The sequence below is a fragment of the Cucurbita moschata genome, unplaced genomic scaffold (assembly GCF_002738365.1).
Source record: "Cucurbita moschata cultivar Rifu unplaced genomic scaffold, Cmos_1.0 Cmo_Scf00083, whole genome shotgun sequence".
In the NCBI taxonomy this organism is placed as follows: Eukaryota; Viridiplantae; Streptophyta; class Magnoliopsida; order Cucurbitales; family Cucurbitaceae; genus Cucurbita; species Cucurbita moschata.
This window is the reverse complement of record NW_019268599.1, coordinates 237,466-249,913: the sequence shown is the minus strand read 5'-3', so window position 1 is coordinate 249,913 and position 12,448 is coordinate 237,466. Positions and strand designations below refer to the sequence as shown.

The 12,448-nt window shown below is 35.4% G+C and overlaps 1 protein-coding gene across 1 annotated transcript; it reads left to right on the top strand.

Moving 5' to 3' along the window:
- Window positions 1–236: 236 nt before the first annotated feature.
- On the top strand, window positions 237–3,434 carry LOC111438893 (protein NRT1/ PTR FAMILY 4.4-like). Its single transcript, XM_023076722.1, has 5 exons — window positions 237–447; window positions 540–757; window positions 1,322–1,759; window positions 1,847–1,956; window positions 2,540–3,434. The coding sequence occupies exons 1-5, from the start codon at window positions 309–311 to the stop codon at window positions 3,372–3,374; spliced, it is 1,740 nt and encodes a 579-aa protein (XP_022932490.1). The 5' UTR covers window positions 237–308; the 3' UTR covers window positions 3,375–3,434.
- Window positions 3,435–12,448: the final 9,014 nt, after the last annotated feature.

Here is a 12,448-nt window from a genome sequence, read left to right as displayed (position 1 = left end):
AAATAATCCTTAACCACTAACAACCACAATGTATAGAGTCAAACAGTATAGATTTATTAGATACAATTGTAAGGTGAATAATATAATAGTGTAACCAACCATCAACTTCTACTTTGTTCCACTTAGCTTTATTCTATTCCTCGAGTTTCCACTACAATAACTGCCACGAGTCGAGCTCGTAAAGGCTATAAATACAAACCAATCCCAAAGCATTTGTATTGCCTTGTGAGAAATCACTCAATAGTGCTTCAAAATTAAACACTTTTTTCTCTCCCTATTGGGTAAGATTTCAATAGGTCATTTATCAAATGGGGGATGCTTTAGAGAAGACAAAAACAAAGAGCAAAGAAATAAATTCCATGTATGAGGACACATCTGTTGATTGGAGAGGCCGACCGTGCACCTCTAACAAACATGGTGGAATGGCTGCCGCTGCCTTTGTTCTTGGTCTGTTTTTTGGTGTTTGAAACAGAGTTTGGTTTCGGTTTTTATGTTTTTAATTTGTGTTTTGTGTGTTTATATGGTTTGTTGTGGCTCAGGGCTTCAAGCATTTGAGATGATGGCTATAGCAGCAGTTGGGAATAATCTCATTACTTACGTTTTCACTCAGATGCATTTTCCTCTCTCTAAATCTGCTAACGTTGTTACCAACTTTGTTGGAACTGTTTTTTTTCTGTCTCTCCTTGGTGGCTTCCTGTCCGATTCTTATCTTGGCAGCTTCCGAACTATGCTCATCTTTGGCTTCCTCGAGCTATCGGTAAATTCCCGTCTAAATCATTGTTTTCAACGGAGCAAACAACAATCATATTGTTATTTTGACCATAAATGCAGAGGATCATTGGGAGATGAGTCCAATAACTAGCCACTAATTTAGCAGTTGATTATGAGTTTATAAATAAGAAATACATCTCTACTAATACGAGACTTTTTCGAAAAACAAAAATAAAAGTCATGAGAACTTATGCTTAAACGGAACAATATCATACCATCTTCAAGAGTTAGTGGTTCCTAACCCAACTCTTCGTAATTTTATTTTTGGTCTTTTGATAAAAAAAATTATATCTCACGATTCGTTGGGAGGAGAGAATGAAACATCCTTTATAAGGGTGTAGAAACCTTTGCTTAGCATACACGTTTTAAAAACTTTGAGGTGAAGTTCAAAAAGAAAAATCCAAAAAAGATGATATCTACTAGCGGTGGACTTAGGCGGTTATATAGTATCTCTTACTTAATATTTATATGAACTTACAAAAATTTTGAAGTTGGTGATGAAGAAGTGAATCTAGGAAGAGCTGAATAGTGGATTAATATATAATTGCAGGGATTTAGTCTTCTAACAGTGCAAGCCCATTATCCAAGGCTGAGGCCACCAGCATGCGACATGGGAACAGGGCAACAGTGCATGGAGGCGAAAGGGTACGAGGCATTAATGCTGTTCACAGCGCTGTATTTGGTGGCATTGGGAAGTGGGTGTTTAAAACCCAACATAATATCACATGGGGCTGACCAATTTCGAAGACAACACCCAACCCAATTCCAAAAGCTGTCCACTTTCTTCAATTGTGCTTACTTTGCCTTCTGCACTGGCGAGCTCATTGCTTTGACACTCCTTGTTTGGGTCCAAACCCACTATGGCATGGACGTTGGCTTCACCGTATCCACTGCTGCCATGCTTCTTGGCTTGATCTCATTGCTCGCTGGCACCTCCTTCTTTAGAAACAGCCCTCCTCGTGGCACCATCTTCACCCCCATCGCTCAAGTAATTAATTATCCAATTTCAAACATTCACCAAAGTTTTTATTTTTTATTTTTTTTTTAATTTTTAATTTTTCCTTTCTGCTGATAGGTTTTTGTAGCTGCATTTGTGAAGAGGAAGCAAATCTGTCCTTCCAATTCGGAGATGCTGCATCGAAGTCAAAACGGCGTCGTTAAACTTCTCCATACCGACAACTTCAGGTGTGTTTCTCAAAATCTAATTATGTTTTTCTTGCTATTTTTGTCTGTTTTTGTTCTTTTAACTATTTATTAGTATTTTTTTTTTTAAAAGTTTTAAATAAAAAATTAAATTTTTAATCAAATTTATGAGACAAAACAAATTTATATTAGGATACAGAGCCCCATAACTATTTCGAGCAAAAATTGTATAAATCTATGGCAGATATTTCGTAAAAATAGTACACATCTCATAAATTTGGTAAACTGAAAATATATATATCTCATTAGTCAGTTATATTGGATAGATAGGTAGATTATACATATATTTGATAGATTATATTGTAAATTATATATATATATATCCCATTAGTGAGACGTCTAAATATACTTTCTTATTTCTGTACTATCTGTGTCTTGAAGTGAGCAATAAAATCTTTAGCTAATATTGTTTATCAATAAAATCCTCGATAAAGATTTAGTTTTAAGTATACAATATTTTTTCTTGAATTTTCACTCTTGTTCTTTGTGTTCATCGAGTGTATGCGTTGTTGTGCAGTGTTAACAAGTTCAAGTGGTTAATGGTAAACATGATGTATATTTACAGATTCCTTGACAAAGCTTGTATAAAGAGTGAAGAAGGGAGAGTTGGAAGTGAAGAGAGTCCATGGAAGCTGTGCACGGTAACACAAGTGGAACAAGTCAAAATAATTCTATCACTTATTCCTATATTTGCATGCACCATAATCTTCAACACCATCTTAGCACAGCTCCAAACATTCTCAGTTCAACAAGGAGCTGCCATGAACACATCCCTCACCAACTCCTTCCAAATCCCCCCTGCTTCCCTCCAATCCATCCCTTACATCATCCTCATCTTCCTCGTCCCGCTCTACGAAACCGCCTTCGTCCCCCTTGCCCGCCGCATCACCCACACCAACTCTGGCATTTCCCCTCTCCAACGCGTCGGCACAGGCCTCTTCGTTGCCACATTCTCCATGGTCTCCGCGGCATTAGTTGAGAAAAAGCGTCGAAACTCCTCCATCGTTGGCTCATCCCTCTCGATCCTCTGGATCGCACCGCAATTCATCATTTTCGGCATCTCGGAGCTCTTCACTGCGGTCGGTCTGGTCGAGTTTTTTTACAAGCAATCCGTGGAGGGGATGCAGTCGTTTTTAACAGCCATGACTTATTGCTCCTACTCGTTTGGCTTCTATTTGAGCTCTTTATTGGTGTCGCTTGTTAATAAGATCACTGGTGGGGCTTCGGGTGGTGGGTGGCTTAGCCATAATGACCTAAACAACGACAGATTGGATCTGTTCTATTGGTTGCTGGCGGGTCTCAGCCTTGTCAATTTCTTCAACTATCTCTTTTGGGCCAATAGATATTCTCAAGAACATGAGGCTCAAGACCTTGAAAACCCGACCTCCAAACCTTCCTAACTCGTAGATGTTTTTAGCGGTTAGAAGTGTTATCTACTTATCTATCTATTAAATATAATCATACAGAAGTGTAGCTATTTACGATTTATGATGATGCTATGATTACGATAGAGTTGACATAAGCAAAACACGACGGTGATAGTGATAGTAATAAACATATATTATAGATTAGTGTGCGTGATGATGAGTGTGTGCGTGGTAGTGATGATCATGATTCATGTGTGGAAGGAGGACCCTAAAGGAAAAGCAGTGGGAATGGATTGTGCTTTTTTGGTTGGTTTTTAACGATCTCTTTCATTTGCCCAATCCCAATAGTAGGATTTTGCTTTACTTTTATATTTTAAATTAGTAATAATGATCAAATGACGGGTAAAAATTAATGTTAATTACAAGACGGGTGCTATACATCTATCAACAAATTACAAAGGCCCAAAATATAAAGATTGATTGATGCTCAAGTCCATCCTTTTGTGACTGTCCAGCTCTCAAACGTTTCTCCACCTCGACTAGCACCTATGAACACTTTAAAAAAATTAGAAAATGGGTGAGTATAAAAATACTCAATAAGCAACATACTTGTAGATTCTCATCATATCATTAACCTAGTAGGTATCACGGTTTTTTCTCTAGACTTTGAGAAGTTTGAACCTAATTTTACAATTACCTGAGCTTTTGGAAAAGCCTCAAAGTTGAGTGGTTCTTATGACCGTCACAAACCCACTTTGGGGTCTAGAGGTGGTAGTTTTCATGACTATCAGAAACCCAATCTAGGTTTGTGGTTTTCAACAATGAATGACCGATGTCCTAGGTTGGGGCGGTACCTAACAAAATTCGTTCGAATAGTATGATATCTAGCTGGTTTGAACATTATTCATGGAAGGTTAACGGGGAATCCTTCCACAAGGCCATAGAGTCTGTCATGACTCGATTTTTTCGTCTTCGAATTTTAGAATGTGACTAAAAAGACGAAGGCTAAATCAAATAAAAATAAAAGTAAAATAAAATGACAGATAAAAATTTGATAATATTTAAATTATGAAAAATAAAGTCTAGAAAAAAAATTAAATACAAAAATAAATCCAATTACATTGTTCAAAATATTAGGGATGGGGAATACTATTATAAAACAAAATACAAAAGACTCCAAAATGTAAAAGTATATTGATGCTCCGGAATGCCCCTCTGGCAGCCTACGAACTCCCAAAAATGAAAGGGGAAAGGAGTGAAAATAAAAATACTCAGTAAACAACCTACTTCTAAGCTATCCTCATATCCTTAACCTAGTAAGTATCCACGAACTTTACTCTGGGCTCTAGGAAGTTCGGCCTTAGGTTCTAATGTTATTTGAGCAACAGGGTACCTTGACGTTTCGAGTGGGTCTTTGAAGTGAAGCATATCTCTTGGGGTCTATCCTAGTATTTCAATCTTTCATTTCTACGACTTAAGTGGCTTGCCTTACTTATGCAGTCAATGACTAGTGTCCTACATTGAGGCGTGGCCTCATAAGCTGCAAGACAGTATGGCTGGATTTGAATCTGAACAACAATCTGAACATCATCTATGAGGGTTAGCTGACTAGTGTCCTATATTGAGGCGTGGCCTCATAAGCTGCAAGACAGTATGGCTGGATTTGAATCTGAACAACAATCTGAACATCATCCATGAGGGTTAGTTGACGAACTTTCCCACGGGGCCATAAAATCACCAAAGTTTGGGGGAAGCGATCCCCCATGTACTCGTTAGCTACTAGGTCAACTCAGGTCCCTCGCTCAGGGATGGGTTTACAGCACAAGGGTCCTATTCATGAGACCCCTGACCATTTCCACTAGGTTGGGGCACATGTTGCGGTACCATGAACGATGACGCCTAACTCTACGATACGAAATCGGAGTAAAGTCTCATTCCACTAGGTTGGGGCACATGTTGCAGTACCATGATCGATGACGCCTAACTCTACGATACGAAATCGGAGTAAAGTCTCAACAATAGCTACTAGATGGAAATGTAGTGGACAGACTAGTGACACTTTTCACACTATTATAGTCTGATGAGCTACCTTGGTTGTTCTTAGTTGTCATTGGAGGTATGCTAGGTTCTTAGGGGCGTCTAGACATTTTAAATCTCATCTCTTGTTTACAGAATATTCCGGGATAGTTCTTTGGGCCAAACCAATCTCTAGGTGCACAAACATCTAAACTTCTTATTGCTCACAATTATGGGGTGCAAGGTCTACTGGAAACATACTGACTTGGGTCAACATGTAAATCACACTAGCTAGAGTGCCTAATCTGAACTAAGTTCTCTCGTGCATGTTTTACTAAGAAAATATTCTCGATCCACTAATCACGTCTATGATTTAAACTTCACCTTAGTCATATCTGAGGTATGAGAAGATCTATTGGATTCTTAAGACAACTAGGTGGCTTAACGCAGACTTCTAGCTCCTAGCTGCTCTATTATGACTACTCGAGTCTTTCTTAGACTGGGAGCACTAGGGTCTACAACTTCTGACCGTTGCTTACGATCCTAAGGTGCTTAGTCTACTGGAGGCATCCTGACGTAGGTCATCGTCTAACCAACCTAACTCTAATGCCCTAGCTCTGTGCAGATAAGCACGCTCGACAAGGAGAAAATATAGTTAAACACCTGAAGCTAACACATATTATATCATGCACACATACAAGCAAACAAACTCACTCAGAGCACAGATCACAGATCACAATAGTCCATTCTCCTTTCTAACACAGTAGAAAGCATATAAAATAACATTCATTACAAATCTCATCATAGGGCCATTTTTGTAATTTCTTACATCATGCATAATGTACTCATCCATATTGCCCAACTCGATTTTAATCATGCATATTCTCTTTCTATCTTAGCATAATACATAACACAACATGTTTCTCGAAAATCTCAACCTAAGGACAAAAGGGTAATTTTACTACAACATACATACAATTCATACTCATTGAAAAACGTCCTTCCATAGTCTTAACATGCATTTTCTAGCAACCTAAGGTAAGGAATGCTCGCATGCTAGCACGTTTTAGTGATCCCTACAAGTATTACTTGCTAAAAATCTGTGTAGTTACTTGGATGACACGTGCCTTCCTGAGCTAGCTTTACCGCGTGTTAGAAGCTCCAAACTTCTTGAAATCTCACTGGTAGGTCCTAAATCAAGTTAAATTAAGATGAATATCGAAATCGGAATGAAAAATAATCAAATAGAGGTTGAACGGTTCAAAAATGACCTTCCACGCACCACTCACACGTGAAGGGTTGGTGTTTTGCTCTTTCCCTGGTACTATTCTTTAGAGTTTTTTCATAGTCTCATGGTTTCTTAAGTTCTTGCCTGAAGGTTATTCTGGTATAACAATGCTTAAGTCCTCAAACTCATAGGTCAAGTATATGTGAATTTCTCATAACGGCTTGCCTAGGTCTTTATAAGGATCCTAACATAAGTTCTTGAAGTACTTAGGCAAACTATGGATCTTTACTAGAACCCTTTTGTAACATCTCAAAGTAAAGGTATTTACTAAGAATAAGCTGTCCAGGTAAGATACAAAGGATTAAAGGAAAAGAATTAAGAGATTAAAGGAATGACAAGGATCCTAAGTAAGTCACTCCTCTGTCCTATCTTAACAAGTAATTTTAAAGAGTTAAAAGCCTTTGGAGAAGGATTGGAAAGGAAAAAGTGCATAAAGAACAAAAAAGATGGTTTTTTTCAATTTTTAAGGAATTTTCTACATTTTTAATTCCTTATCCAGAAGGAAGAGAATAATTACCGAAAAGGGATAAAAAAAAATTTTAGAAAAAGTTGGAATTTTACAGAATAATAATAATAAAATAATAAAAAAGTCAAATTACAAACATGTCCCTAAAGTTCCACATAATTACTAAACTGCCATTGAAGAAAAAATTTGGCTCCATAATAGTTGAGCTGAACAAAAACAATGGTACCTTCTCATCCCGTTGGATTGAGCTATAATTTTGATATGTTCAACCAGACTTGAAATTTTTTAGATCTAATGGTTGATTTAAAATAAATATGGGTAGCACTAGTAAATATTTGTGATGCAAATTCCAGACAAATTTAAAATTAAAAAAAAAAAAGAGAAAGAAAATTAAGCACAATTCTAGAACCATCAATGCTGGTGCAAGCTTGATCTATAAATAAGAAGTTCTGCAAATGTTTTAAGACAAGAATGGAGCGATGAGAATCTGTAAAACTTGAGTTAGAAGCTTTTAGATTATAAATTTTTTTTGTTCGGGTTACTTTTAAATTTAAGGGCTATGGTTAATCATTTTCCTTCCTACCAATTTGTGCACGTTCCATATGGGATTTTCAACAAGTTTCATGAAGAAATCGAGTCCTGAAAAGCTCTTGAATCAGCTGCCTAACAAAAAGTTCTTAGATTTATTCCGGCGAAAAACATGTTTTTCGGCGAATTTTGGAAGACTATAACTCGAGCTACAAACCACAAAATAGTATGAAATTGGTCTCTATGTCTTCTTTGAAACTTCATCAACATTTTGTGAAGAAATCAAGTCCATTTGAGGTCTATATAGAGTTGTACAATGGCAAAACCGAGGTATATGATAAGTAAAAATCGTGATGTTCCAACCACCAAGGAAGAATTGAAGCCCAAAGTCAAAAGGTCAAACTTTGACCAATAAAAGTCAAAGGTAACCATATATGGTCCTTTCTACATTTCTTTTATCAATTTCAACCCCTCCTAATTTGGTTCTCCTAAATTTCTTTATGGTTCCTAAAACTAGACTCAAAGATGAATCTAATAAAGAAAATTCGGAATATTTCAGATACTGAAAGCTATAGAATGTTGGTCTCAAATGTAGACGACGAAGTAAGTAGCTATCTTGAACTTTTCTTAGGAAATACTTGTAGGAATCGCTTGTATTTCTGTATGAATTCTCAAATAAGTATGAAAAATATGATAGAAAATCATCAAGAACCAAGAGTTAAGGCTATGGACTAATCAAATTGCTCGGGTATTTAAGTAATGTCAAAACAACCCGCTAGATGAAATCCTATAAAATTTTAATTCTAAATATATTATGGGTTGTTAAGATTATATATGAAATTTAGTGGTTATTGGATAATTGGACAAGGATAAGTAGCTAAATCAAACGGTGTAAAATGATCATAATGCCCCTAAGGTAATCTACGTACGATTTATGAGCCAGATGATCTTCAAATGCTATGAAACTTTGTATTATACCTTATTTTATGATGTTTGATGATGTTGTGAAGTTTGAAATTCATTAGAATACATTAAGTAGCTAAACTAAGAATTATGAGTAAAATGATCAAAATGCTCCTAGGACTCCTTTTTGATATTTTAAGGTTTAGACATGCACCAAATGACTTGCTACTTCTTATAAGGTCTATTCCTAAGGACATGAATATATATATATATATCTCATAATATGATATGAGAATGACATGATATATGTCATGGTACAATATGTTTGATGAATTGATATGTCTACAATATGATATGTTAAAAACATGTTTGAGATATGTTATGTGACTATTATGATACATGATATGATATGATATGAGCGTGATGTGATTGTTATGTTTGAAAGCATGGGCACGTTATGATATAATATGTGTGACATGACTGATATGATATGATTGACATGCAAAACGACGAACTAGCATGAAATACAATCTTGACATACGCATGCAAGATACGATAAATAATATGATAAACGATATGAAAAATGATATGACAAAATAATATGATATGAAGGAAGAAGCTAGCAGGGTTGTATCAATTGAAATGAAAATGGAAAAATGTTGGGACCTCATGCATTGGGGGATACCCCTTATCCTTCATGATAGTGCGAACGCATATGATACGAGACAAGGGAACGATCATTATGTTTACCATAATGCTGTCATGACAGTCGCTATGCCTAATGGGTGTCTAACATTAACAACTACTAGAGAATGCTTGCCAGACCGAAAGGGGTCTAGTTCGAACCAACTGGTGGATCCTTACTCACACGTGTAGACTATGTGTAGGAAAATTAAATACACATCCAAATTGTCCGTTAGCATAGCTGCTGTAGGAACATAGGCATTATAATAGGTCCCAATCATGAAATTGTATGTGTTTGCATTTAACCCCAATAGTGGGGTCACTTATTGAGTATTTCTTAAAATACTCAAGGCACGTGTTATTCCTATTTCAGGTAAGACAAGACATCCCTGTACGGCTGACGACAACATCGCAATTCGAGACCATGGCACATGCATAGGGTAGATGCATTTATTCTTCTAGTTTTAGGCTAGAGCATTATGTTTTTAATTTAAATGTTTATCTATTTTTATTTAGTCCTTCATTGTTTCATTTTAATGACATTTTCGAACATGTAAGTCCATGACAGTGTTTAAGATAAAGTTTATGTTTTATGAATAAGTTTGAATGAACTATTTCCGCACTCAATGTTCATGATATGTATACAGTAGCGACCTTTGATTAAGTAGAAAATTTAGGGTTGTTACAGGTTTACACGATGACCGAGGTTAGTAAGTTTCCAATCGACAATGCACCTAAGGATCGAGGAGCTAGCCCTGAGTGTCTTGGAAACATGAGATGAGATTTAAACTGCCGACGCTCCTAAGAACTTAGTCTACTTCAACGACAAAAGACGACTAAGAAAATAGCAGTATGACGTTATAATGAGAGTCTCTACCTCTTATCCCCTCCAATACACCCTTAGTGTGCGCCCTACCTAGTGGTAGTAGTACACGTATCATCGATTCAGGCCTAGGCCAAATAGTGTAGCGCATCGAGGTAATATAGGTGCCACTTTTGTGTGTGAAATGGCCAGGGGTCTCTTCAATAGGACCTATGAATTGTAAACTCATCTTGAGAGAGGGCGAAGCACCATGCAAATAACCTGCAGTTGGGCGGCACAATGGGTCGCTCCCCCAAGACTTAGAGTGACTCTATGGCCTGATAGAAGGGTTGCTAGCTAATCTTCCATGGATAATAATGATGTTTAGACCAACTAGATACCATACTGTCCTAAAAGATTTTATGAAGGAGCGTCTCAACCCAGGATACTGAATGTTCATTGTTGTGGCAATGCAAGCTATTTTATTCTAGAGATGGAAAAGTAGTTTACTCCAAAGATGAGATTTGTCGTCCCATAGACTCACGATGCCAAAAATGGATGAACCACCACCTTGAATCCAGAATGGGTTTGTGATTAGCTAGAACCGCTTGAAACCTTGAGGTTATCCTAGATGCTTAGATAGCAATTGAGACAAGGATCGAACTTCCTAAAGCCTAGAGTAAAGTATGTGGATACCTATTATGTCAAAGATACGATGGTAGCCTACAAGTAGATTGCTTACGAGGTAATTTTATACTGGCCACTTTTCCTTCTTTTTTTTTTTTTCACTTGCTTGCAGGCTACCGATCGAGGTAGAGGAGCATTGAAAGATGTGCGGTCATAGAAGGGGTCATTTCGAAGCCTCTGTTTATCTTTGTATTTTGTTTCGTGATTGTACTTCAAACCTTTTTACCCATTTGTAATAAATTCAAACAACGCCATCTTCTAATTGGATTTTGTTTTCTATTTAATTTTTGTGTGTTTGCATTAATTTGCTTTAAATGTTATCCTATTTTTATCTTTTATTTTATTTTCATTTTGTTTTAGTCTGTTTTCTTTAGTTACCCTTCCATATTCAAGCCTCAAAAGTTGGGTAGTAACAGTTCTTCAGTAAAGTCCAAAAAAAATGTCCTTTGGGTTTGCATTTTTCAATCCAACAGTGAAGTCAAATTATTAAATATTATTAAATATTTTTACGTTTAAAACTTTTTCAGATAAAGATAATGGTCCTATGTACAGACCATAATATCAACTAAAGAGCCCATGAAATCAAGTTATGACAATTCGATTTTCTTATTTAAAAGAAAAAGTAGGTTGGTTATAATCACAATGTTCAATGGGCTTTAACCATAAATTTTAACCTTTTCTATTTGTTTCTCACTATTTTAATTTATATTGACATATTTTAATAACTTTACATGTTTGTTATGTCATAAAATTAAGACCTAAAACCATTAACAAAATCTATTGAGCTTAGAAAATAAAAGAAAAATTAGGAACACCGATACTAGATGTTAAAATGATGCATCTACAATTTCTTTAACGATCTTATAAGAAATTGCAAGACACTTTCAGGAATAGTATCATACAGACTCATGAATATGATACACTTATTTATGCATGAGAAAATTTTAGATATCGCAGGAGTATGCCTTCATTTATAGATATCTCTCAACATTTTCTCTTAAAATATATATATATATATATATACACATACAAATGAAGTATTTGAACTATATTTCTATAAGATTAGATCATTCCAAAAGTACACATTTATTATATGTTCAAAGTTTGGCTAAATTTATAGCTCACTACAAACAAGTGGTATTATGCCCTTTTAGTAGTCAAACTAACTTTTGAACTAAAAAAAACCTTTTTCTTTTTAAGCTTTTAACAATCTGACATTTTTAATTATACTTTAAATATCTTATTAAACGAATAACTCAAATCTTTTAAAACTTAAACTTAAGCTTTTTCGGATTGAAATATTGAATTATAAACGACAACGAATCTCCATAATCAATTTGATTTTTGTTTCTCAAAAAATTTTATACCAATAAAGATAATGTTTTATTTATATACATATAATCTCTTATTTATTTTCAACCTACATCAAAAGTTACAATAACATTTCATGTAGCTATCAAAGATTTCTTTCTTGATAACATCTTTAGAAAAAATAAAATGAAGGGCAATTGTCAAAAGTAAATAAGATAACGATCATAAAAGTATACTTTGAACGAGAAAAAAGAGAATTTGTTCTAATTCAAACTGATAGGCTATACCTTTTAAGTGATCGAACCCTTGAACTTTTTTACTTTAACAACATACAATCCAAGAATCATATTCCCAAGAAACTAAACATCAAAAAAAAAAAAAAAAAAAAAAAAAAAAAAAAAAAAAAAAAAAAAAAAAAAAAA

Coding starts and splice junctions, on each gene's coding strand:
- LOC111438893 (XM_023076722.1), top strand. CDS start 309: ATGGGGGATGCTTTAGAGAAGACAAAAACAAAGAGCAAAGAAATAAAT. Junction 448..539: donor TGCCGCTGCCTTTGTTCTTG/GTCTGTTTTTTG, acceptor GTTGTGGCTCAG/GGCTTCAAGCATTTGAGATG. Junction 1,760..1,846: donor TCTTCACCCCCATCGCTCAA/GTAATTAATTAT, acceptor TTCTGCTGATAG/GTTTTTGTAGCTGCATTTGT.